Source organism: Pteropus medius, unplaced genomic scaffold, assembly GCF_902729225.1.
Source record: "Pteropus medius unplaced genomic scaffold, Ma_sr-lr_union100, whole genome shotgun sequence".
Lineage (NCBI taxonomy): Eukaryota > Metazoa > Chordata > Mammalia > Chiroptera > Pteropodidae > Pteropus > Pteropus medius.
This window is the reverse complement of record NW_024353787.1, coordinates 2,574,138-2,600,540: the sequence shown is the minus strand read 5'-3', so window position 1 is coordinate 2,600,540 and position 26,403 is coordinate 2,574,138. Positions and strand designations below refer to the sequence as shown.

The 26,403-nt window shown below is 32.7% G+C and overlaps 1 protein-coding gene across 9 annotated transcripts in view; it reads left to right on the top strand.

Annotated features, from left to right (window-relative positions):
- AGO3 (argonaute RISC catalytic component 3) overlaps positions 1–26,403 on the top strand; it is a 101,920-nt gene that overhangs the window by 56,769 nt on the left and 18,748 nt on the right. For all 9 annotated transcript variants that reach the window (XM_039851020.1, XM_039851028.1, XM_039851026.1 and 6 more), the window contains 11 exons: positions 2,784–2,918; positions 6,729–6,816; positions 6,943–7,090; positions 7,513–7,632; positions 9,867–9,989; positions 10,294–10,427; positions 13,401–13,585; positions 22,156–22,315; positions 23,654–23,744; positions 23,998–24,192; positions 24,528–24,662. In XM_039851020.1, the coding sequence (XP_039706954.1) occupies positions 2,784–2,918; positions 6,729–6,816; positions 6,943–7,090; positions 7,513–7,632; positions 9,867–9,989; positions 10,294–10,427; positions 13,401–13,585; positions 22,156–22,315; positions 23,654–23,744; positions 23,998–24,192; positions 24,528–24,662 (1,514 nt within the window). The remainder of the gene's footprint in view (positions 1–2,783; positions 2,919–6,728; positions 6,817–6,942; positions 7,091–7,512; positions 7,633–9,866; positions 9,990–10,293; positions 10,428–13,400; positions 13,586–22,155; positions 22,316–23,653; positions 23,745–23,997; positions 24,193–24,527; positions 24,663–26,403) is intronic.

The following is a 26,403-nucleotide window of genomic DNA, read 5'->3' as shown; positions in this document are numbered from 1 at the left end:
TAAGTTGGTTGTTAATGTATAGAATATAATTAATTTTCTTATGTTGATCTTAAATCTAGCAACTTTGTTGAACTCTTATTAATTCTGTAATTTATAGATTATTGGATTTTCTGTGTAGATAGTCATATTGTGGAGAATGATAATTTTGTTTCTCCCTTTCCATTCTCTTTACCTTTTATTTCTTTTAACATGCATTACTGTGCTATCTAGAGCTTCCTATTAAGTAAAGTTGAATGTGCCATAGATTTTTTGATAGATAACTTTTATCAAATTAAGGAAGTTCTCTTCTAGTCCTGGTACAGTGAGAGTATTAGCTATGATGCTGAATTTTATCTTATGCTTTTTGGGGGCCAGCATATATGGAAATGATTGTATGCTTCTTTTAACACATTAATGTGGTATATTTTGTTAATAGATTTTTTAAATGTTTAACATAAATATTACTTTTTCAAATTAGCTAATTTGTGAAAGAGGAAGGAATAAAATGCATATATATGTAGGCTTATAAAATGTTAAAGATTTAATTAACCAAGAGGTGTAAAAGCAGATATTTGCTTATTGAAATTCATACCTAATTTGACTATACTCACTGATTTCAACTCACCTTTTTAACAGCTTTTTTTCACTAAGTTTAATTGTCACCTCAGATGCCTAAATTCTGATAGAGAAGATGATAAACACTAAAATGATTAGAAGCATAGTGGTATAAATAGGAGGGAAAATAATAGAAGAATGTTAAACAGCATAAATAATGTTTGTTTAGCAGTTTCAGCTCTGAAGTCAGACATATTAGTTGTGAATGCCTGTACTATAGTAATCCAGTGAAGGAAATTTACCTGTGGGATTAAAGGAAAGACAAAATAAGCATGTTACTTACCATATATTTATTTTCCTTTATTTATTTACTTTATTAAAGTTTACCCAGAAGCAATATGTGCTTATTTGGTATGTATCCTGCCAGCCTTTTTTTAATGCACAACAATATTGTCACATTTTTAATGGAAGAAAATAATGTATACCTTTTTTTACTACTGCGGATATGAATAAAATATCCGGAATGCTAATACGATCTTATCAGTCTCTCTTTTTTTTAATTAGTTAGAAATTGCAGAGGTGTTTCTAAAGTTTATTTGGATAGAAGTTTAGCAATGAGTATTGATTCCTTTTAAATCTTTCTACAGAAGTACTCATGGATGTGTGCATGCTTGCACGCCTGCATGTACACACACATAACATTCATTAGAATATTTTTTGTACTAGTAAAGAAACAAAACCAGCATAACTATCCATCATTAGGGGCATGAAGTACATCCATGCAATGAGATATCCTGCAGCTCTGAAAAAGAATGATATAGTTCCATAGTAATACATGTAAATCTATCTCTAAATACATAATGAGAAAAAAATCACAGTCCAGAATATTTCTAACGGTTTACCATTGAGTTCTTTTTTCATTAGAAGAGGGAGGGAGTATATATTTACTTAATTATCATGCACCCATACTGAGGAATAAAATGAAGCCATTAAGAATGTTATGACATGGAAAGATCTCTAAGACATATTTAAGACATTATTTAAAATAATGTCATGGAACAGTTATTATCTGATCTCATGTAAAAAAAAGTTGTATGTATATGGTATCTCTGTAAGTGCATAATAAAAACAGGATTTAAACATACATGCATACATACATACATATATACATACATACCAACAATGGTTACTTGGAGACTGGAGGAAATCTTTATATATCTATATTATTTGGATATTTTATGATGAGACTTCATATAGTATTTCTGTAATAAAGGAAAAGGTAATATGTGCTCACTATAAAATGAAGATTTAAAGGTAAAATTAAAAAGAAAATAAAAATCCACAGTAGCTTCACCACCCACGCGTATCCTAAGACAACTACTCTTAAAGCCTTGATAAATATCCTTCCAGAGGTGAAGGACATTTTGTGGAGGACACATAATCCTAAACCAAAGAGAGAGAGAAACAGTACCACATAAAAGTTTACATTTAGCTCAGCAGACAGTAGACATGTTTTTTTAAGTATAAAGATAACATAGCATGTAGCTTACTGTCTTTTGGTTGTACTTTTCATTGTATCCCCGATGTTTTATAGCACAAATAGCAGTCAGTAAATATGTGTTTAAGAAATGTGTGGTGGTGATCTAGTAATGATTGGTGAAGCTCTTCCAGTTCCAAAACCCGTGGTTAAGAAATCATCCTGGTTGACTGTTAGAAAACTGCCAACGATAGCTAGGTAACATCGAGCAGATACTCCGTACTATTACTACCGATAGCTTGGATTAGCACTAATAACTTTTATTGCTACTGTCTTCCCAAATCTGTGTAAGACAGAGAGAACTCTTACTAGAATAGATAAATAGTCTGGGGTGGCATAGAAAGCTTTGTTTAAGAAATAATACGTAGCCTTTTCATCTGAGGGGCTCGGGCCTTCTTTGTCCTTTTACAGGCCTTATCTCACACCCCAGAACACTTCTCTGTACATGTAATAGAGAATGTAATAATTCAGTTACCCATGGTGAGAGAGACATATAAAAACTGTAGTGTCCAGCTTTTCTATTCTTGTGCCTGTGTTCCAGTCAAACAGATCATATTGAAACTGCTTAATTTTGTAAATATTTTTATATATATGTAAGTATATATAAAGGATAATTTTAATTCTATAATTAGTTTGTTATGGAGCCTGAGATCAAGTTTCAGAATTTTTTTAAGGAAACATTAATTTGTACTGTTTGTGTTTTTCTTCTTAGTTTCTGCCACTGCCTTCTACAAAGCACAACCTGTAATTCAGTTCATGTGTGAAGTTCTTGACATTCATAATATTGATGAGCAACCAAGACCTCTGACTGATTCTCATCGGGTAAAATTCACCAAAGAGATAAAAGGTGAATTAATTAGCTTTTGGAACAACTTAACTATAAAATGCATGGATATAACAAACTTTTCTTGGAAAAAAATTTTTTAATTAAAATTTATTCATGTAACATTACCAGTAAAATATAGATCAGTTATAAAATATTAAATTAATTACCATAACGTCTTAGATAGTGTTTCAATGAAAGAAGTACCAAGTAATGAAATTAATATCGATACCAGCTAATTTTTTGTTAACACTTTCTTTGAAGGTGTTTAAGAGTATCTCGTGGGAAAATGCTTCTATAGTACTGCTCAAAGTAGAAAGCTTATTTCAAAAACATTGTTACTTCAGAAGTGGAATCATTCTTTGAACATATTCTGATGTAATGACTTTCTTATTTTTTGAAATGATGGAATATTTTATTCTTTTAAAAATTTATGGATATGGGGCTAGGCTGTTTCATGTGTTGTTCTAGAGTTGGAATTTAATTATTTTGTGTACATTATACAGTTGACCATTGATCTTGCCTATTTTAGTTAGATGCTAAAATTTGTACAGTGGTGTTGCATCATATGTATGTTTTACTAATGTAAATTTATCTCTGCCTTATTTTTCCAAAGAGAAAAAAAAAAATTTTACTAGTCTTCTAAAATTTATATTTTGTATACATACTCTATATGTACATACATTTCTACATATATTTAAATATAGTTTTATATGCAAACCTACATATACTGTACTTTATCAGCAATTTAAGGGATTTTTCCAGAGTAATTTTGATTAAGAGTAACTGAATACATCATGCTTGCTCCAGTAATCATTCATTCTTTGCCATTTTAGTAACCCAGAAAGACATCATCACAGTAGTAAAACATTATAAGGAACATCCTTCCTGCTTTGAAAATAAACATCTATTTATCTTAAGTAATTGAAGTGCCAGAATAAGAAAGTGTTATTTATTACTGTGCTGCAACCCTACCATTATCCTTTCATAATCTGCATTAACTGTACAGTTGGCACTTTTGGGAGGTAGTGTGTTACCCACCATTAACACATGATCATCTAAATGCCATGGTTTCCAGTGGAGTTGCTGCTGAGTTACCACCTCTGATATCATGGAGTCACTTACCTTATTGTGCAGTAACTATGCAATCAACTCATATCACCACTTTATCACAGAAAATACAAGATGTACAGAACAAGGATTCAACTGCTACCCGAAGAACATGGACTCGATCTTAACTTCAGCTGCTCAGGGGCCCAAAGAAATGACTGAAAAAATGACTAGAAAGCATTATAAAGTTGATGTTATAGTGAAGGTAAAGCCAAGTTTATAGGTTAAATATTTGATATTTTAAAGCCAAAAAATATTTTTTTTTTGGTTGGAGGGTTTAGGGAGGGTCCTAGGCAGAGAATTGTGTAGTCCATTTTTTTTAACTTTCAACTTTTCGCTAGCTCCTGGGTTTGAGTCTAATCCTTAGGAACCTATGACCTTAGGTACAGGGTAGAAAAATCTCAGTTGGAGCTAATTGACAAACTAATGATTTTTTCCTCCATTCAAAGTCAAAAAAGCTTTCAAAAAAGTGAGGGGGGGGTGTCTCTTTAAAGTAAGTACATCATGTATTCCTACCACAGTAACTCAAAAAAAATCAAAGTTATGTGTTCTGTGCTATATATTTGGGTTTAATTTTTAGCTGGCATAAGGAATTTGATGAAAATTATTAAATAGTGATAGGAAATGTGCTATAATGATTAAATTTCCTTAGCATACTCATTTGGTTCCAGTTGAACTGATTCCTAAATATTAGGGTGGTTTCTTCAAGCACAAATTCATCATAAAGAGCAGAATAATGGGGATGTACATGGTAAAAGTACTATATATGTATAAGAGTTGCAATTTATTTTTGGTAAAAACTTATGTAGTAAGCTTGTAGAACCTTACTAATAATTTTTTTAATTCAAAGGGGGGAAGACTTGAAAACAAATTGCTAAGTGGTATAAGACAACAGAAATTTGTTTTAAATTTTCTATTGTGTTTTCCCCCTAAACACTATATTTTTACATCTTGCTTACTTTACATTGTTGGTATTATCTTCTTATAAAACCTCTTGATAGTTTATTATTTTAGTCTCCTTTATATTATAGAGGCATAGTAAATACTCTAATTCATCTGAAATTTTAGTTTTATAAAGGCAGTTACTAAAAAAAAAAAACATTTCTCACTGATTCAATTAGGAGTACTCAAGAAAAATCCAAACCAATCTGATATAGTGACACTGTGTTTATTTAGCATCTTAATTTGTGCCAATACATTAGAAGAAAATATTACTATGAGTGAACTTTGTGTTTGGTTCTGTAGTTAGTAATGCACAGGAAAATAAGTTATACTATAGCAGGGTTTCTCAACCTGACACTGTTGATATTTTGGAGCGGGATAATTCTTTGTTGTGATCAGGGTGGGCGGTAGTACTGCCCTGTGCATTGTAGAATATTTAGCAGCATCCTTGGATCTAAGCATCCCTAAACCTACCATTCACTAGATACCAATAATACTCCCCAGTTGCGACAATCAAAAATATCTCCAGGCATTACCAAATGTTCCTGGGAGGGCAAAAATCACCTCTGGTTAAGAACCACTGCACTATGGGAATCAAAAATATAAAATGGAAATAATATAAAAATAATAACTATAAATACTATCAGAGAGCTAAAAATTGTCCTCCATTTATCCCTTTTTAGATTTTCCTCCATTTGAGTATAGGCCATAGAAGCAGAGTTGCTTCTCTGAGCAGTAGCCACTGTATATTTGTTAACTCTTCTCTAGTTCGCTCCAAGACTGCACTGGCCAGTATGGTATCCATTAGCCACATGTAGCTTATTTAAACTAGTTAAAATTAAATTTTCAGTTTCTCAGTCACACTGGCCATATATTGTACTCAGTAACACATATTGCTAGTGATTACCATATTAGCACAGATAGAGAACATTCCATCATCTCAGAAAACTCTGTTGGACAGGGCTGCTTAAGAAATTCATCCCAAAGAATTTCAGCCAATGATTTAAAAGTCCATTGCTTCACTTTCAAAAACAGACCTAGAATCTTCAAACTCCTAGGGTCCATAAGTGGGCTGGAAGGATCCATGTGTAGGTGCATTTTTCTGAGTGCTTATTGCTTTCATGAGATTCTCAAAGGGGATCAGTGATTCCCTAAGTAGGGATCATCTGATCGAAGAATTATTTTGATTGCATTTAATTTCTAATAGTCGTAAAAGAGCTGTGTCGCTATATTATACTTCAACAAAATTATCATTCCACTTCTGTTAAAAGGGCCTAGGATTTTTTTTTCCCCCCTTGCTTTAAAAATCTTTGAAGGACGTCCTTGAGCTTTATGAAATTCTGATGTTCAGTCAGTATGTGATGACTGGGATGTTCAAATTTCATATACGTTGAAGGTTATAGAATATCTTGAGAATTATTGCAACTTCTCTTTCATTCCTCCTTCCTTCTCCCAGAATAAATACCTGAATATATTGTAAACAGGCTTTTTATTAATGAAGAACTTTGTCCCTTGATCTACAGGCGTTTCAAATTTTTTGGTACTATTTCTTAATATGTAGAACTTGATAGGGTAGGGAAAAGGTTTGGAGTTAGGTCTACTGTGATTATAACCATTATTTGCAATGTCACATATAAAATCCTTTCTTAATATCACATTGCCTATATCACAGATTTTCTGTTCAGAATTTATTTGAGTTTTTATAGTAGTGAACAGACTTTATAGCTATAAATGTTTTACATGTGTCAGTTCTATAACCTCAGTTTTTCTTGTTGGGAACAGGTCTGAAGGTTGAAGTGACTCATTGTGGAACAATGAGACGGAAATACCGTGTTTGTAATGTAACAAGAAGGCCTGCCAGTCATCAAACGTAAGAAAAGCTGGTGTTTGTCAGCAGAGATGATATGAAGCAGCTTACTCCAGTTAGTGGATTGGGAGTTTTGCTGGCTCATACTGAGATAAGAGTTGATAATGTGTACTTTTTTTTTTTTCCCAGCTTTCCTTTACAGTTAGAAAATGGCCAAACTGTGGAGAGAACAGTAGCACAATATTTCAGAGAAAAGTATACTCTTCAGCTGAAGTACCCACACCTTCCCTGTCTGCAAGTGGGGCAGGAGCAGAAACATACGTATCTGCCACTAGAAGTAATGTGTTTAGGTTGCTTATTAATATCCTCTTATTCATCATTCTTTTGGGGTCTTTTAACTTCATACCTTCACATTTATTCTGGAGATTTAACTTTTTCAATTTTATTTTATTCTAAATTTTTGGTAATCAAATAATATGGAAAAAATTCTTCCACAGTCCTACCACTCTAAAGGTATACACTGTTAGTATTTTGGAACACTTCTTTGCAGCCTTTTTATTTGGTATAAATTTTACCTAACTATAATCGTGCTGTAAAGCAGTATTGTTTATTACTTTTTACTTAATATGTTAAAAAGAAGCGATTTAATGAAGTAGATTTTAAAAAATTAAAATTTAATTTCACATGTAATTGGCATTGAGAGTTTAAAATATATACATATATGCGAATGTCTAGTACAAAACTTTTTTCCATTTGCAGGTCTGTAATATTGTGGCAGGGCAACGATGTATCAAGAAGCTAACCGACAATCAGACTTCCACTATGATCAAAGCAACAGCAAGATCTGCACCAGATAGACAAGAGGAAATTAGCAGATTGGTTAGTACTTAACCCTAGAAATGGGGATTAAAAATGTATTAGGATGTACTGCTAAAGAACCATGTCCTTAGCAATTTGTACCTTATTACCATTTCATGAGCTATCAGAATTTAAAGGATTCATGGAAGTAAGTAGTGGTGTTCTGGGAGTAAACCTTGGTTCTATGAAAAGGGTTAGCTCCTTCTTATTTAACTCAAAACTCTTTAATTAGATACAAACCAGAATCTCTTAGAACTAATGTTTCAATATAGTGAACTAGAACTTTATGGCATCCCACCTAAAAGAGGAGGAAGAAGAGTCAAGGTATCAGACTAGCAATAGAGTCTTAATACTCAGAGTAGGATTGCTTAGCCCCCAGTATCAGACTGGTAACTACAGGATAAACAAAGAAATATTAAACAGTTCTAACCATGTAGGGTTTCTAAGCTGTCTTATTGTTCTAAATGGGGAGGAAGGAAGAGTTATCAATACCACTCTATAAAATGATGGGATAAAGGCAAAATGAAAAATAAAAGGGACCTGGATCTTATGCTCTTTAATATCATTTAAATTGCCCAGGTAAAGAGAAAAAAGTCAAAATATTAGTATTACCTAAAACAACTTCATAGCACTTTCAAAAGCAATTTTAAAGATTGTTGAAAAAGGGTTATAGAACTGTCTCATTTTATAAGCCATTATAGAAAAAGACTTTTTTTCTTATAGTTTTATAAGAAGTGAATGAAAGTTGTTACATGATATTTAATTAGGAAAATACAGTCTGGTTCTCATCATGGATTTTTCTCTGATCTACCATGACAAGATTTTAAAACCTTTAAGAGACTAGAACCTCTCACTCTATAAAATCTTAACTACTTTTAACTCATTTATTACAGCTTTTCTGTTCAGCAAGACAATATTGTACAGTGGTTAAAAGTACAGGCTTTGGAATTTAACAGCTCTGAGTTCAAAGTCTAGATTCTTCATTTATTGTTACTATTATTTTATTATTCTGATAATAGCATCTGAAAGGCTAGTGCAGTGACTAAAGGTAAGAACTCTACAATCACAACATAGCATGGTTTCGGATTCTATGTCACTTGCTTAGCTATATAGTTTTTAAGCCACTCATTTCACTTTCCTAAACTTTAGTTTTATCCTCTGTAAAGTGAAGATTATAAAAGACTTACTTTTGTAGTTATAAGGCTGTGTGAAAATTAGTTATAAAACATTTAGCAGCTAGCACATCATACGGCAAGTCCTGTTAAATCAAGTTGTTCTTACTGTGGAGGTACACTAAAACACACTAGAAATGAATGGCATTTAAACTTGAAGAAAAGATGCATCAGTTTAGAAAACAACTTCAACTGCTTGTTTTGGGGAGATTATTTTTACGTATTTAGATTATACAGTTTTGGGTTTTTTTTTTTTTCCTTTTTGGTCTGTAATACTGTGGCAGGCAAATTTTCATAGATTACTCAAAGACTTGAACATTGCCTTCTTTTTATAACCTTATTTGACATTTACCCTAAGACCAGGTAAATATGTTTTGAAAAACACAGTTAGTTACTATATTATATATGTTATAAGCATGAATTATACTCTCGAGATCCAAGCCTACACTGAATTACGATAAATTCTTTATCTTTGTATGTATAGATATATTATGTAAAAATGATCATCTGAGTGTCATACTGGCTTTCTTATCTGTCCCAGTTATATCCCATTAAGTACATTTTATAATATGGCACTTTTTATCTGAAAATATTCAAGTAAATTTTATATCAATTGTAAAGTAATTAGCGGGGAAAAGCCTTAGGATTATCAATATTTGCTATCAAACTACATAAACTAAATTTTAATAGTGTATATCTGGATCCTCTAGTTAAAGGTTCTTAACTTTTTTGGGGTCAAAGGTATTTCTCTTACAATCTCTAGACCACCCTCCCCAAACTATATTAGGTTTAATCATATAAAATTATTATTTTCATGGGTCATAAATATTTGAAATTTCTTATTATTCAACCTAATACATTTAAATTTACTATAAATTACCAGGAAGTTCACAGACTTAAGCAGTCCATTCGTGATCTGTGGTTCTCAGGTTAAGATTCTCTGCTCTCTAGTTAGGACACCATTAAAAAGGCCTATTGTAGAACATTGTTGATACAGTAAACAAAAAAAAATAGAGACTTCTAATAAGTAAAGTACAGGATTTGGAGGAATTTTAAAAGTAACTACAAACTTTCTGTTGTTAGGTAAGAAGTGCAAATTATGAAACAGATCCATTTGTTCAGGAGTTTCAATTTAAAGTTCGGGATGAAATGGCCCATGTAACCGGACGCGTACTTCCAGCACCTATGCTCCAGTATGGAGGACGGGTAAAATCTCTTGGTAGTTTTTTAAATTATAAATGTAGTTTCTGTATATGGAGAGAAGGTCATCCTAGCTAAGCCTGGAATTTAGAAAATGTTTTATTGTTCCAACAATATTATTTTTGTTTCAAGATGTCTTTGCTTGAGTTTAGTAGAATTTTTTTCTACGACAAAAATATAAGTAATATTGATTTAGAACAACCTATCCCATGTAGAATATCATATATATGTATATTAGCTTGTTGAAATAAACCATATGTTAAGTGTTTGTTCCTTTTTGCCGTATTTCTCTTTCTCTTTTTTTCTGTAGAATCGTACAGTAGCAACACCAAGCCATGGAGTATGGGACATGCGAGGAAAACAGTTCCACACAGGAGTTGAAATCAAAATGTGGGCTATAGCTTGTTTTGCCACACAGAGGCAGTGCAGAGAAGAAATATTGAAGTAAGGCTTGTCACTTTGGAACCTTTCTGTGTTTAAATTTTGTATTTTAATTTTAAATTACTCAGCTAATGTTCTAACTAGTGTTGCCTCAGCATGAAGTATATTTAATCACTGAGCCTTTAAAAATTAATCTTCTCAATATTTTGATGACGATTCCTGAATTTTTTAGTCATAGTAAAGTCACTGATTTGTTCTTGTAGGCATGCTAATAGACTAGCTTATGTGATATAGCAGGAGCATCATTGGCTTTTGATGGCAAATAGATTAGGTTTAATTCCCAACTTTGCCACTTCCTAGCTTCATTACCATGGATAATTTATTTAATCTCATTATGCTTCAGTTTTCACCTTTTAAAAATAGAGATAATAGTTACTATCTGCTGGGAGAGGATTAAATAAAATCCTTATTTCTCAGTTGATTTTCTTGAAAGAGATTTAACTCCTCATTTCTACTTCCATACTTTTCAAAATTTGGCCTCCATCTCTACCACTTTCCTCAGATTCTTTCCCTCGACATGTTAGTACTCAACAATCTTCTGTTTAAATTTAAAATAAACAAAATAATATCTTCAATTTTCCATTTACTTCACTTATTCTCTCAGGCTTCCAGACTTCCATTCTCCTTCCTTGAAATCTTAGTACTCTACTGAAACTGGTTTCTGGAAGGTCTTCATTATCTTTGTGTTTATCAATTCTAAAAGTCTCTTCTCAGCCATGATTTTTCTCAAAAATTGTGCAGCATTAGATACAATTGACTACCTTCTTGACAGTCTCTCCATTCTTGCCTTCCTGGTTCCTTTTTATCATGTTGGCTTTTCTTCTCCTCTCTTTTGGAACTCTCACGTCTTTGGGGCTCTGGCAGGCTCAAGGGCTTCTTCTGTCACTCTGGTTTGAAGAGCTGTGCTATTGTGAAAGAGTACCAGCTCCACTTGTGACTACCCCCACTCAAAAACTCAGGCTTCTCGACAAAGAATAACATTAAAAATCAGTATGGCATTTAAAATCTTTCACGTGCCTCTTAAGTCCTTTCTTCATTTTCACATATTCTGGACAGAAAAGTGAAGCACCGTATCCCCTCCATCTCCCTTGCATTTTTTCGTTTCCACTCACTGCATGTTATTGAAAATGCCTTTTTCCGAACTCTGCTCATCTAAATACTACCCAATCTTCTGTGATTTGTGATGCTGGAAATAATCTTTCTTAACTCTAAACATACTGGTTTATCAATATCCTCACTTTCTGTGTAAAATATAATTGTATTATAATTATTTATGTAAATCTTTCATCTCTCTTTCTGGAATCTAATTTTCTTAAGAAAATAGTTATTGTCTAATTTAAATCTCTACTAATAGATCCTATAAAATATGCCCATAATGAATAGCTTTTGAGTAATTTAGAGACAGATTTATCCAGGTCAATTCAGAATTTATTTTGCCTCCTTTTGTAAGAAATAAATTTTTATTTTATTCTATTCACTTCTTTTTATTAGCTACAAATCTTTAACTATGTTTTAAGATTCACTTAATATTTTCTTTTCTCCAAAATTTTAACCCCCCTGCTTTCAAGTAAAATCATAAGGACAGTTTACGACAATGCTACGATTATCTTACTTGACCTCCAGAGACCAAAGAAATAGCCTCCAATTGTTTTTCAAGCTTTGAGTTATTTTACATTTGTTGTTCATGGCTTGATAGAAATCTCATAATCATTGGGCTTATGGCTCTTGTTCAGGCTGACTAAAAATATTTACCTTTTTACTTATCAACAATTATTTTTTTTAATTTTTATTTTTTAATTAGAGTTGACATTCATTATTATTTTAGTTTCAGGTGTACAGCATAGTAGTTAGACATTTATCTAATTTATGGCATGACCCCCCTATTAGTCTAGTATCCACATGGCATTATACATAGTTATTACAATATTATTGATTATGTTACCTATGCTGTGCTTTATATCCCCATGACTATTTTGTCACCTTTGTACTTTTTTAATTAAACACTAATAAGAAGGAGAAGGGAATTCCTATAAACTTTCTCTCTGTTCTAAGAGAATCAGTGTTTTGATCAAAGATAACTCAGATCCTTGACTTAGGACCTTATTTTAAAAACAAGTAAAGTGATTGTTAAACCTCGACATCATTACTCATTTATCCGAGGCTAAATGCAGAATTTTGTTTAAATATGAAATGATGAGTCTTTTTGCAGTGTGGATAAAGTAAATTAAGTGCTGCCTGCCTCATTTGTTTTTAAATGTTATTTTCATAGTTTTTGTTTTGGTTTTTTTTTACCTGAGAGATAAAATCTTTCCTCCTATCCTAGTTTGAGATAGGTAATATTGTGAAAAGAAATTCTAGACTAGGTCAGAGTTCTGACTCTGTCACTTACCTAACCATTTGACCTTGGCCAAATACATAATGTCCCTGCAACTGTTTCCTGGTCTGTAAAACAGGAATAATACCAGACCTTCCACTTTCTAACGAATCTTATAAGGACCAAACTAGAAAATGTACATTAGCTTAAATTTATCAAGTTCTTGTAATGTCTTGGGTAGTGTGCTAAGTGCTTTACATGTATTATCTCATTTAATCATCACACTAACCTGATATTAGAAGTAATCATTTTACAAATGAGAGAAACTAAAAAACATTGCCTTAAATTTCATAGCTAGTAAGTAACAAAACTAGGATTAGAACCTCTCATGCTAACTCTAGAGCTGAGCTCTTAACCAACACACTCTATTACTAATGCCCTTGGTAAACCATAAATGGCCACATAACTGTATAGCAGTGTTAGTTTGCAAAATAGATTACTGACCCACTTTGCCCTTAACATCGGTAGTCTGGTGAGCTCTTCATATATGGGGCACATAAATCTTTGCTTCATTCTCCATTCCTTTCTCATACTTTCCATTACTATTTTATAGATGTTCATGACTAGACAAAGTGTTTATTTTTAGTGATTTCTCCTTCTAGGGGTTTCACGGACCAGCTGCGTAAGATTTCTAAAGATGCGGGGATGCCCATCCAGGGCCAGCCTTGCTTCTGCAAATATGCGCAGGGGGCAGACAGCGTGGAGCCCATGTTCCGGCATCTCAAGAACACATACTCTGGGCTGCAGCTCATTATTGTCATCCTGCCAGGGAAGACGCCCGTGTATGGTAAGGATATCTTAAGATTGCATTTTTCCTCAAGTACTTGATACTCCTTTTTAGAATTCTGCCAAAACATATTCTAAAGCTTTCAAACATTAAAACATTTTATAGCTTACAATATTTTAAAGCCATTTATTATTACTTTAAAAAGACAAATCAGTAGGGTAAACTAAATGGTCCAAGAAGAGACCCTGTAAAAAGAATTTTAGTAAAGTAGGCATTACAAAACAATGGTTAAGGGTAGAATTATTATTAAAAATGCCCTTGAGATAACTTGATTATCATTATAATGTAGTAGTGATAGAGTCAGACTATGCTGCTTAATACCCAGGTACTGCCAGGTGTACTACCTGTGCGAGCTGGCCAAATTACTTAAACATTAGTTTCTTCATTGTGAAAACAGTATACTATTAACTTGGCAGTTGTAAGAATTAAATAAATTTACATATGTAGAGGACCTAAAATAGCACCTGTCATATAAACACTCGGTAAATGTTAGCTATTATTATTATTTAAACAAATTAAAGTTTTGTGATTAATAAGTTAAATATAAATCATCGAATTATGGAAAAACTAAGTATAATTTTCAAACTACTGAATGGCGTATAATCAGTTAGACATGATAGAAGAATTCACAGAGGAAAATGGTTAGATTTCACTGCATAAAAATTAAAATTTCTGTATGTCACAAATGTATAACTAAAATTAAAAGGAAATCAATAGAAAGTGAAAATATCTGCAGCAAATGGGACAATGAAGGGCTAATATTATTAGTTAAAATATTTATAAAGATCTGTTATTGTGTTCAAAAAAGAAAACAATTCTTGTTTTAGATTAATGAGCAAAGAATATAATCCAGGATTTCTCAGAAAACAAAACAAAACATGTAAACATGAGAAAACATTGGTTTTCACTAGTAAAGTACAAATTAATAAAATTAATTTGCACTTTATGTACTTTTAAGCTACTAAATCAACAAGTATGTTTAAATATTGTAATACCTAGTGCTTGTAAGTATGTAGTGAATCTAGCATTTTCATACATTGCTGATGGCAGTATAAATGATAATATCCTTCCCACCAAAAGTATAAAAATGTGTTTTTCATCTGTGATTCAGTATTTTCAACTCCAAAAATGTGTTCAAAGAAAAAAAATCCTCTCCAGCATTTGGTACAGTCATTTTTTTAAATTTTAACCATTCTAATAGGTGTGTAGTGTGGTATCTTGTTGTTTTCATTTGCAGTTCTTCAGTGACACATAACATTGGTCCCCTTTTCATATGCTTATTCGTCATCCATATATCTTCTTTGGTAAAATGTCTTCTGACCTTCTGCCCATTTTTAAATTGGAGTGTTTGTCTTATTGTTCAGTTTTAAGAGTTCTTTGTATATTTTAGATACAGGTTCTTTAGCAGATATGTATTTTACAGATATTTTCTCCCAGTCTGTGGCTAGTCTTTTCATTACTTAACTGTCTTTCATGAAACACAAGTTTTTAATTTTAATAAAATCCAACTCATCAATTTTTTCTTTCACAGATCATGTTTTTGGCATTATATTTAAAACCTCACTGCCAAACCCAAGGTCACCTAAGTTTTCCTCTAAGTTATCTTCCAATAGTTATAGTTTTGTTTTTTTACATATAGGTTTATAACCCGTTTTGAGTTAATTTTTGTGAAAGTATAAAATCTGTGCCTAGAATAATTTTTTTTGCATGTGGCTGTCTAGTTGTTCTAGCACCAACTTGTTAGAAAGACTATCTTTCTCAATAAATTGCCTCTGCTACTTTGTTGAAGATTGCCTCTGTTTATGTGAGTCTATTTCTGGCCTCTTTATTTTGTTCCATTGATCTGTTATGTCTTTTCATTTGGAACACCACACTGTCTTGAATAATGTAGCTTTATAGTAAGTCTTGGAAGTCAGATAGTGTCATTTCTCTGACTTTTTTCTTCATTATTGTGGTAGCTATTCTGAGCCTTTTGTTTCCTTATAGAATTAGTTTGTCAGTACTCATAAAATAACACTGAGATTTTTATTGGGATTACATTGACTGTAGATCAAGCTGGGAAGAACTGACATCTTAACAATGTTAAGTCTTCCTATCCTTGAACATGGAATATCTCTATTTAGAGCTTCTTTGATTTCTATTATCAAAGTTTTATAGTTTTCTTCATTTAGATCCTGTGTACATTTTCTTAGAATTATACCTAAGAATCTTTTTTTTTTTTCTTTTGGTGCTAATGTAAATGGTTGGTATTATGTTTTAAATTTTAAATCTCAGTTGTTTATTTTTGGAATTTAGGAAATCAATTGACTTTTGTATTATTTACTTTGTATCTTGCAGCCTTGCTATAATTACTTATTAGTTCCAGGAAGCTTTTGGTCAATTCTTTGGGATTTTCTACATAGACAGTCATGACCTCTGTGAACACAGATAGTTTCATTTCTTCCTTCCCAATCCTATTTTTACATTAGCTAGGACTTCCAGTATGATGGTGAATGGGAGTAGTAAGAGAAGACAAACATCCTTGCATTGTTCCTGATCTTAGGGGAAAGATCTAGTTTCTCAGCAGTAAGTATATTAGCTATAGGTTTTCTGTAGTTGTTTTTTATCAAGTTGAGGAAGTTCTCTAATCCTAGTTTGGTGAGAGTTTTTATCAGAATGCATGACAGAGTTTGCCACATGCTTTTTCTGTATCTATTGATATGATCATATGATTTTTTTCTTTAGTCTCTTAATGTGATTGATTACATTAATTGATTTTCAAGTGTTGAAACCCAGCCTTGCATACATGCGATAAATCCCAGTTGGTCATGGTGTATAATTCTTATACATTATTGGATTCAATGTGCTAATACTTTATTGAGGATTTTTGCATCTATGTTCATGAGAGATCTTGATCTGTAATTTTTCTTTCTTATAATGTCTTTTTTGGTTTTGGTATTAGGGTGATGTTGGTCTCATAGAATGTGTTAGGAAGTATTTCCTCTGCCTCTATTTTCTAGAAGGATTGTAGAGAATTGGTATCATTTCTTCCTTAAATATTTGATAGATTTCACCAGTAAAACCATCTGAGCCTGGTACTTTCTTTTTCAAAAGGTTATTAATTATTGATTCAATTTCTTTAATAGATACAGACCTACTCAGATTACCTATTTCTTCTGTGTGAGTTTTGGTAGTGTCATTCAAGAAATTGGTCTACTACATGTAAGTTATCAAATTTATGGTCCTAGAGTTGTTCACAATATTCTTTTATTATTCTTTTAAATATACATGGGACCAATAGTGATGATCCTTTTTTATTTCTGATATTAATAATTTGTCTTTTCCTTTTTTCTTTGTCTGGAGTTTGATCAATTTCATTGCTCTTTTCAAAGAATCAGCTTTTTGGCTTTGTTGATTTTCTCTATTGAGTTCTTATTTTCAACTTCACAAATTTCTGCTCTAATTATTAATATTTCTTTCCTTGTTTTAGGTCTATCTTGTTTTTTCTAAGGTAGAAGCGTAAATTATTGATTTTAGATCTTTCTTCTTTTCTAATATATATATTCTATGCTACAGATTTCTCTCTAAGCATTGCTTTCACTGCATCCCACAAATTTTGATAAGTTGTATTTCATTTTCATTTAGGTAAAAATATTTTTTATTTCTCAAGGCTGCTTCTTTGATCCATGTGTTAACATAGAATTATGTCATTTAATATACAAGTATTTCCTAGCTATCTTTCCATTATTAATTTCTAGTTTAAGTCCATTGCAATCTGATACCATATTATATATGATTTCTATTCTTTTAAATTTATTAAGATGTATTTTTAGAGAAGAATGTGAGCTATCTGGGTGAATGTTCCGTGCAAGCTTAAGAAGAATGTTTATTCTGCTATTACTGGATGAAGTATTCTATAAATGTCTCTTATATTCAGTTGATTGATAGTGCAGTTCAGATCATCTTTATTCTTATTGATCTGACTGCTGGATGTGTCAATTGTTGAAAAAAGTATGTTGAAGTCTCCGCTATAATAGTGGATTTATCTGTCTCTCCTTAAAGTTTTATCAATTGTTGAATTTTTGCCTCACTTATTTTGGTTTCTTTTGTTAGCTACATACATGTTCAAGATTGTTATGTCTTCTTGGAGAATTGACCCTTTTATCATTATGTAATATCCCTTTTTATCCCTGATAATTTTCCTAGTTCTGAAGTTTGCTTTATGTGACACTAATATAGCTACTCCAGTTTTCTTTTTCTTGGTGTTAGCAAAGTATATCTTCCTGTATTCCTTTACTTTTAGTCTATGTCCTTATATTTAAAATTGGTTTCTTGCGGGCAACATGTAATTGGGTCTTCTTTTTATCTTCCCTTCTTTTTCTACCTTTTCTGGTTTTAATTGAGCATTTTATGATTTTCTATTTTCTTTCCTCTCAGCATATCAATTATACTTGTTTTTAAAAAAATGTTAGTGGTTGCCCCAAAGTATGTATTATACATTTACAACTAATCTAAGTCCTCTTTCAAGTAATTCAATACTACTTCACAGATAGTATAAGTGGGTACCTTTATCAGAGTATTCCTAATTCCTCTCCCCTGTTACTTATAACATTGCTGTCATTCATTTCATTATCCATAAGCTATAACCACCCAATATATTGTTGCTATTATTATTTAAAACAGTTATCTATTCAGTTAAGAATAGGAACGTAAAAGAGTTTATTTTACTTAGTCTTCTCTGACCTTCCTTTCTTTATATAGATCTGAATTTCTGACCTATATAATTTTTCTTCTCTCTGAAAAACTTCTTTTATCATTTCTTGCAAGGCAAGTCTGCTCTCAACAAATTCCCTTAGTTTTTATTTGTCTGAGAAGGGATTTCTCCTTCACTTTTTAAAAAAGTTATTTAATTGTTTACTGTTTACTTATAAATCAAATTACCACTCACTAATTTCAAGTGTTAAATCATTCTGGAATTCCTATTTTAAGAAACAGCCCATTTATAGCTGTTTTTCTCATAGAAAAACTCTCATCATTTGCCACTTCCTTTTTATTTAAATTTTTTTTCCTGAGTGCTGCTACCTGTATTTCAGCTTTTTCTCTAGCCCCCTTTTGCCTGAGCCCTACATTTGTCTCATGTTAGTAGAGGTAATGGCTCCCTTAAGTCAGTCATCTGGTATCAAATTTTGATCGTTTTTATTCCTTCTGATGTACTGTTTACATGGGACTATTCCTGGGTTAACTTTTTTGGGGGGCGGGGGTTAACTTTTTAAATAAGTCTTTCTGTATAGGTGTGGTAAAATATATATAACATAAAATTTATCATTTTAACCATTTTTAACTATACGATTAAGTGGCTTTAAGTATATTCACATTGTGAATCATCACTTATCCATTATCCATTTCTATCACCATTATCCGTTTCCAGAACTTTTTCATAATCCCAAACAGAAACTCTGTACTCCTTAAGCAATAACTTCCCATTCTCCCTCCCACCAACCCCTGGTAGCCTCAATTCTACTTTCTGTGGCTATGAACTTACCTATTCTAGGTAATTCATATAAATACAGTCATACAATATTTGTCCTTTTGTTTCTGGCTTCTTTCATTTAGCATAATGTCATCAAGGTTTCTCTGTGTTATAGCATATATCAGAATTTTTTCCCCTTTTTTGTGGCAAAACATATATAACAATTTACCATGTTAACGAGTGTACAGTTCAGTGGCATTAAGTACATTCACATTGTTGTACAACTGTCACCACCATCCATCTCCTGAACTTTTTCATCATCCCTGAAATTCTGTACCTATTAAATAATAACTCCCCATCTCTCCCTCATCTTAGGCAACTACCATTCTACTTTCTGTCTCTGAATTTGACTGTTCTAGGTACCCCATATTAATTAATCATGCAGTATTTGTCCTTTTGTGACTAGCTTATTTCATTTTACATAGTGTTCTCAATAGGAGGGATCAATAAACGTTATGTTTATCAATGTCTTAGTGTGTTTCAGAATTTTTTCACTTTTTAAAGCTGAATAATATTCCATTGCATGTGTATACCACATATTGTTTATATAGTCATCAGTGGACCTTGGATTACTTCCACCTTTGGACTGTTGTAAATAATGCTTCTTTGAACATGGGTATACAGCTATTCCATTCCTTCCTTTCACTTCTTTTGAGTATACTCCCAGAAGTAAAATTGCTGGATTCTTTTATATAATTCTGTTTAATTTTTTTAGCAGTTGCCATACTATTTTTCACAGCAGCTACCATTTTGCATTCCTGCTAGCAGTGTACAAGTGTTCCAGTTTCTCCACATCCTCACCAACACTTCTTATTTTCTATTTTTTTTATAGTAACCATTCCAATGGGTATGAAGTGGTATGTTGTGGTTTTGGTTTGCATTTCCCTAATGATTAATGATATGGAACATTGTTTCATGTGTTTATTGGCCATTCGTATATCTTCAGAGAACTGCAAATTCAAGTCCTTTGGCCACTTTTTAATTGGATTATTTGTTTTGTTCTTGTTGAGTTATAGGAGTTACTGGGTTTGTTTTTTTTTTTGTCGTTCTTTCTGTTTTTCAACATTCACATTTTTATTGGGGGCCACAGGGGAGGGGGCTTTCTCTCTGTCAGTGGAGGTGCTCACAGTTTCTTCAGCCACTCCAAGTTTGGGCTCTGAGGATCCAAAGGGTGGCTGGGCACATGGGGCATGTTCTCATCATCTCAGACAGGCACTAGGTAGTTGTAGGGTGTGACCTGGTTGATCATGGTGGCGTACTGGGTATAGGGGCTAAGGGAGGGCAGTGAGGCCCTTAGTAGCGGATGATGCAGCCAGCACCAGCTCATTGGCCCAGGCATTCTTGAAGGAGGCAGTGAGTCTCCCAGCCATCTTAGTCACCTAGGAGTTACTGTTTAATTGTTCCTACTAGTACTGACTTCATCACCTTCTACTTCTAATAAGCTCACCTTGGCTGTGATTCGATGTATTCACTTGTTTGGAGGTGTCGGTTTGTTCTGTGACCTCAGTTCTCTCATAAATCTAAGAAAAGTCATTGATTTTCAGTTTATTCAGCTTTTGCCTTATTGTAAAGACACGTGTGATGACTTGCAAGCCTTTTACATAGTGGAGCTAAAACCAACATCCAGGGTGGTCTTTTTAAAATCTAAGCCTGTTTTAATCTCCTTTCTTATCACCCCCACTTCAATAGTGTGTCATTGTGCAATTGATAAAATTGATATTTAAGCTGATCTTCCAAGGGTTTCCATAGTCAAATTCATGACTTCCTACCTCTTCAGGATTCATCTCACTTTATGCTCTTTTTTCCCATAGGACCTCTTTCTTCTTCCTGTATTGCTTCTCATAACCCGCTTTCCACCCTTCACCAAGCAAATGCACATTCTTGTGAATTTTAATTCAGTCATCCCTTCCTTGCGGAAGCTTTGCCTGACGACTTTGACAAGGTCTAATTCTCCACTTTTATTGGTTTAAAGCACCTTGTACCTTTATGTTGCTTTCATGGTTATGTTCAGTGTAAGAGGTTATTTAATTAATGCCTATTTCTCAGACTACACTATAAGCTCTGTGAGGGCAGAAACAGTGTCTCTATTGACTCACTATTGTGTATCCAGAGCCTTGCACAGTACTAGCGTATATTAGGTGCACATTAAATATGTGTTGAATGAATGAATAAACCTTTAAGGAAGTCAACTTGTTATTATCTATAAAAGTTAAATATATGTACACTTTGACTCCTCAATTCTGTTTGTAGAAATTTATCCAGAAGCTATAGTTACACAACCAAACAAAAATAAATATACAAGGATATTATTCATAGCATCGTTTGAAATAATGAAAACCAGAACAAGCTAAAAATACGCCAGTATATGACTAGTTAGATACTTTATAGCATTTAAAAACAGAGTAACTGCTGTTATAAATAATAAGGGCAATCTATATATTGAGATTCAGAACATACTGTATTATTAAGTGAAAATGATAAGTTGCAAAATAGACTGTATAGTATGTTCTCAATTTTGATTTTACAATATTTTCCATGTGTTTTATATATAAGAAGTTATTTACACTGAACTCTTTATGGTAGTTATAACAGCAGAGAGAAGGAAAGGAAAAGGGGCCTTTTATTCTTTATACTATAATACCTCTATTTTTAAATTAAAGGTTTGAAATAGGATTGAAATCTGTAAGTATACCAGGATTAAAACTGCATTAAAATAATATAAGTGAAAAAATTACTAAGAGTACAATAAAATGCTAACAAGGGATTATTTATGGTATTTTTATCTTTATGGTTTTTTAGTTATTGTGGTTATACTATTTTTGTGATGATAAAAATATACTTTCTTATACAAAGAAAGAAAACAACTGAAAAAATTATCACTAAATATTTAAGCTAATCTTCAAGGCAGTATACTTGAAATTTTAATAGCATTGTTTTGGTATTGGTGTAATTTTTGGTGCCCTGAATACAATGATATATTTCAAGGAGAGAACACAGTAGGTTAATTTTCAGTAAAGTTTGTCCTTTTTTCTAACTAGAGGTATTTGTATTTGTTCCATAGCGGAGGTGAAACGTGTAGGAGATACACTTTTGGGTATGGCTACACAGTGTGTTCAAGTCAAGAATGTAATAAAAACATCCCCTCAAACTCTCTCAAACCTGTGCCTAAAGATAAATGTTAAACTCGGAGGGATCAATAATATTCTTGTACCTCATCAAAGGTAAGATAAACTAATCACTTAAAAAACTGATTTTTCATATCTTAATTTTCATTGCCATATCCAAGATCTGTTTAAGAAACAGCTTTGATGATTCCTACTATGGGAGGTAAGTAGATATTTTGGCAAAAAATTAAGAGTTTGGGTTGGCAAGATTAAGAGATTTCCTTGTAAAAATCCCCTCCTACCTCCACTTTCATTTAATATGCAAAATTCCTCTTGCCTAGCTAGAAAGTTTTGAGAGCTTTGTTTATTTTTCATTGGAGAACCGAGCTTGAAGAATTTTCTCATTATTTGATGTCATCTTCAGCCTAATATCATGAGGCTACTTACCAAGAAAATGAGGGAAGAAAGTAAGGTTGGGGGTGGGGCATGTCAATTCAGTAAATCAGTTAAGTAAGCCGTTATCAACCCCTGCTTCAGTTCAGTGGCACAGCAGATGGTACTGTTGGATTGCCATCATGTCTAAGAACTCTTAGGTTGTATGAGATATAAATTATCTATGAAACAGGCACTGGGAAGAGGCTGTTATTGGGAGAATTAAACAACAGGTTTTCTTTAAATAGTTGATGCAACAAGGGCCTTAAAAAGTGAAATATCTTGTCCAGTATGCACCACAGATAAGCATTACAATAAGTAATGCTTATTTGTGTATGTTCGACACAAAAGGTTTTTTTTTTCCTGTTTTTCCTTGTTGCCTCTACTTCCTATCTCTATTAGATAAGAGATTCAAAAATGAGGTAAATATAGAATTTTATCCACAAGCCCAAGAACTAAGAAATAGCCATTTGAATCTTAAAACATACAGTTTTGGAAATAAAATGAACTACTAGCTACTTTATGACTATTAAATATATGTTACTCAAATTTATACTTTTGGCCAGGGGAGGAAGAAGTAAGTAGTCGACTGTCATAATCCCTTTCATTGTAAGGTGTAATGATGCTTTTTCTCCTTGAAGGATTCTATCAGTTTAAAATGTAAGTAGGTTAAAGAAAGATTGATACAAATTTGTGGATTAATAGGAGAAAGTTTAGCATTTTATGCCTATTATGAAGAATGCTAGCAGCAGTTGCCCTTTACAGCCACCGTCACCACTATTTAAGGCAGAACACTGCTCTAGATAAGACATTGGGTAGACCCATTGTGACAGCTTTTACTTCACTGACCAGGGATTCATAATTAAGAGAATAAAGCTGTCAGTATTTCAGGCCTATGAAGCTGTCTATATAGGACTGCCTCTGTGCTATTTCATCAACTTGCAGTGTATTGCAGTATTATGAAACAGATAAATGGATAGTGAAAAAAATGAATTATCTAACTCTTTTAAAAATGTGTTTAAGACCATCTGTGTTCCAGCAACCAGTGATCTTTTTGGGAGCAGATGTCACTCATCCACCAGCTGGTGATGGGAAGAAGCCTTCTATTGCTGCTGTAAGTGTCATAAGGCAGGTTTATCTTATCTAAAGTTTAGACAAAGATCAGCATTTTGGTTTCAACTTTTTGAATTTTAATGATATTTTCTTTGAAACCAACTTTTATAAATATATATAGTAAGATTTCGGTAGAACACAAATATAAATGAAAATCATGTACTTTTTTTCAAATTTTTTTTTATTATGGTAAATTCTTATTCATGTTGTTTTGATTATCTGAATTTCTGTTTTTCTTTACTTTTCCAACTTAGGTTGTAGGTAGTATGGACGCCCACCCAAGCAGATACTGTGCCACAGTAAGAGTTCAGAGACCCCGACAGGAGATCATCCAGGACTTGGCCTCCATGGTCCGAGAACTTCTCATTCAATTTTATAAGTCAACTCGGTTCAAACCTACTCGTATCATCTTTTATCGGGATGGTGTTTCAGAGGGACAGTTTCGGCAGGTTGGTTGCTTGGGATCTCATCATGTTGTGGTTAAATCAGATACTGTGTTTAAAATGTGGTGTCTAGTTCTGAACTTAGAAGCCTTAATTAAGTTGAGAGTTCTTAAATTCAAATTTGATGCTTCCTAAGATTTTCCCTTTTAAAATGTTTATGATGGATGTATGAGCCTTGATTGCTGAGACCATGCTCTGATAATAGTTAAGATGGAATAGTGGTATATTTAGTTATAAAGTGATAAGATTAAGAAATACTGAGACCAAATAATTAACTTAAGTTGAAGTATGTGTAAGAGAATAGTTGACTATACCAAATCTTTCCATTTCACCTTCTCTAGGTGTTATATTATGAACTACTAGCAATTCGAGAAGCCTGCATCAGTTTGGAGAAAGATTATCAACCTGGAATAACTTACATTGTAGTTCAGAAGAGACATCACACTCGATTATTTTGTGCTGACAGGACAGAAAGGGTAATCTTATATCTGTTGTCATATCATTATAAGCCAAGCTTATCTCATAGTTCATAGAGCACTTAACAAAGGCTCTCTGCCAACAGCAGAGTTTTTAATATATAGTGGCATATTTCAACAAAGCAGATTATGAGTATAGAAGTATCAAAATAGGTTATTACTTTTAAACTTTCTGGAATTTCATGTTTAAAATCCTGTTAATGCTTTTTGTTGATATTAAGAAACTCATAATTTTAAAATTGTTCTTTCTATTCATACTTTCCGTAAATGTTCAAAAGAAAAAAGATATATTCTTTTCTTTAAATATTGTGTAAAAATTAGTTTTTTAAAAAAGCTAAGGACTTTCTAGAGTGATTGGTGAAAATTCATGCAAACTAACTTTTAAACAATACTTTCTTTAAAATTCACAGAATTTTTTTTCTGTATTTTATAATGTGAATGTGTATTTTTATAATTAGGAAGAGGAAGGAGGTATAAATACCAAGGGAAATATATTTTCTTGTCTGTGTGCAAAATAGGCAAGTAGCAGTCTCACCATCATATCCAGTACCCCGCCTCTAATCCTGCAAGCCTTAGAGCAGGGAAATCTGAGGATTTCAATGTCAATGTCTCATTGGGAAAGGGGTTCAATATAAAAGACTGAGAGATGGGGTATGTCTTATTTTTAGTGTATATTTGGTGTTTGGTTACACTCACTGTGTAACTTTGGGCAAATAACATCTCTGTGCCTGTTTCTCAGCAAGGTTTGGATCATATTAATATTTACCTTATTTGGGTTGGTAAGAAGATTAAATAAATTAAAATACATAATGCACTTAGAACAATTCTTGGCACATCCTCAGTACTCAATAAAGGTTAGCTAGTTTTAGTGAGATGATGGTGGTAATAATAGAGAAAAAGAAATAATAATAGTAGTCATTGTTCTAGGTATTTTTTTATAAATTGAACTCATTTGATCTTCACAAACAACACTATGAGGTACTTACTATTATCCCCATTTCCACGGGAGAAAACTGTGGCACATGGAAATTAAATTACTTCCCATGGTTACAAAGCTAATAATTGGTAGCACTAGGACTCAGTTCAGGCAATCTGGCTCCAGAGTGCTCTTAAACACTGTCCTACACCACCTCTCTGATAGCATTGGTGATAGTTTTTTTTTTTTTATGGCCTCCAGGTTGTTAAAGGCCTTTGACCCTAAATTACTAGGTACATTTCGGCACCTAGAAAACCGAACTTTTCTTCCAAAAGTAAGATTAGGAAAACCTAAGTTAGATTTAATGATTACTAGCACCTGATGTTTAGTCATGCCAGTCTTCCATTTGTTTGCCTCTCTTTCAGCTTTGCTCTAAATACTGCTACCAGTAATAAATTAGAGCTCATTATAATGGAGGAAACAGAAGCAGAGAGGTAAAATACCATGCCCTAGATCACACAACTAGAAACTGTGATATCAACCCAGGCATTCTGCTATCTCTCTAAATAGAGTAAAACTACATATGTATTAATTAGATTTCTGTGTGTGAATAGGCATAATTTAGCAGATTATGAACAATTTGTTTTCTTTCTTTTGTACTTGGTGAAGGCTAGCTGGTTGGTCTACACAGCTGTAATTCAAGCGATTACCTGATAGCAGTCCCTCACATGGCAGAAATAATGTCTAAGTCAATAAAGTAGTTTCTAATTTGCTCGCCTTGTAAACTTAGACTTATAGTTAATGATTTCAAATGTGTTAGGGATA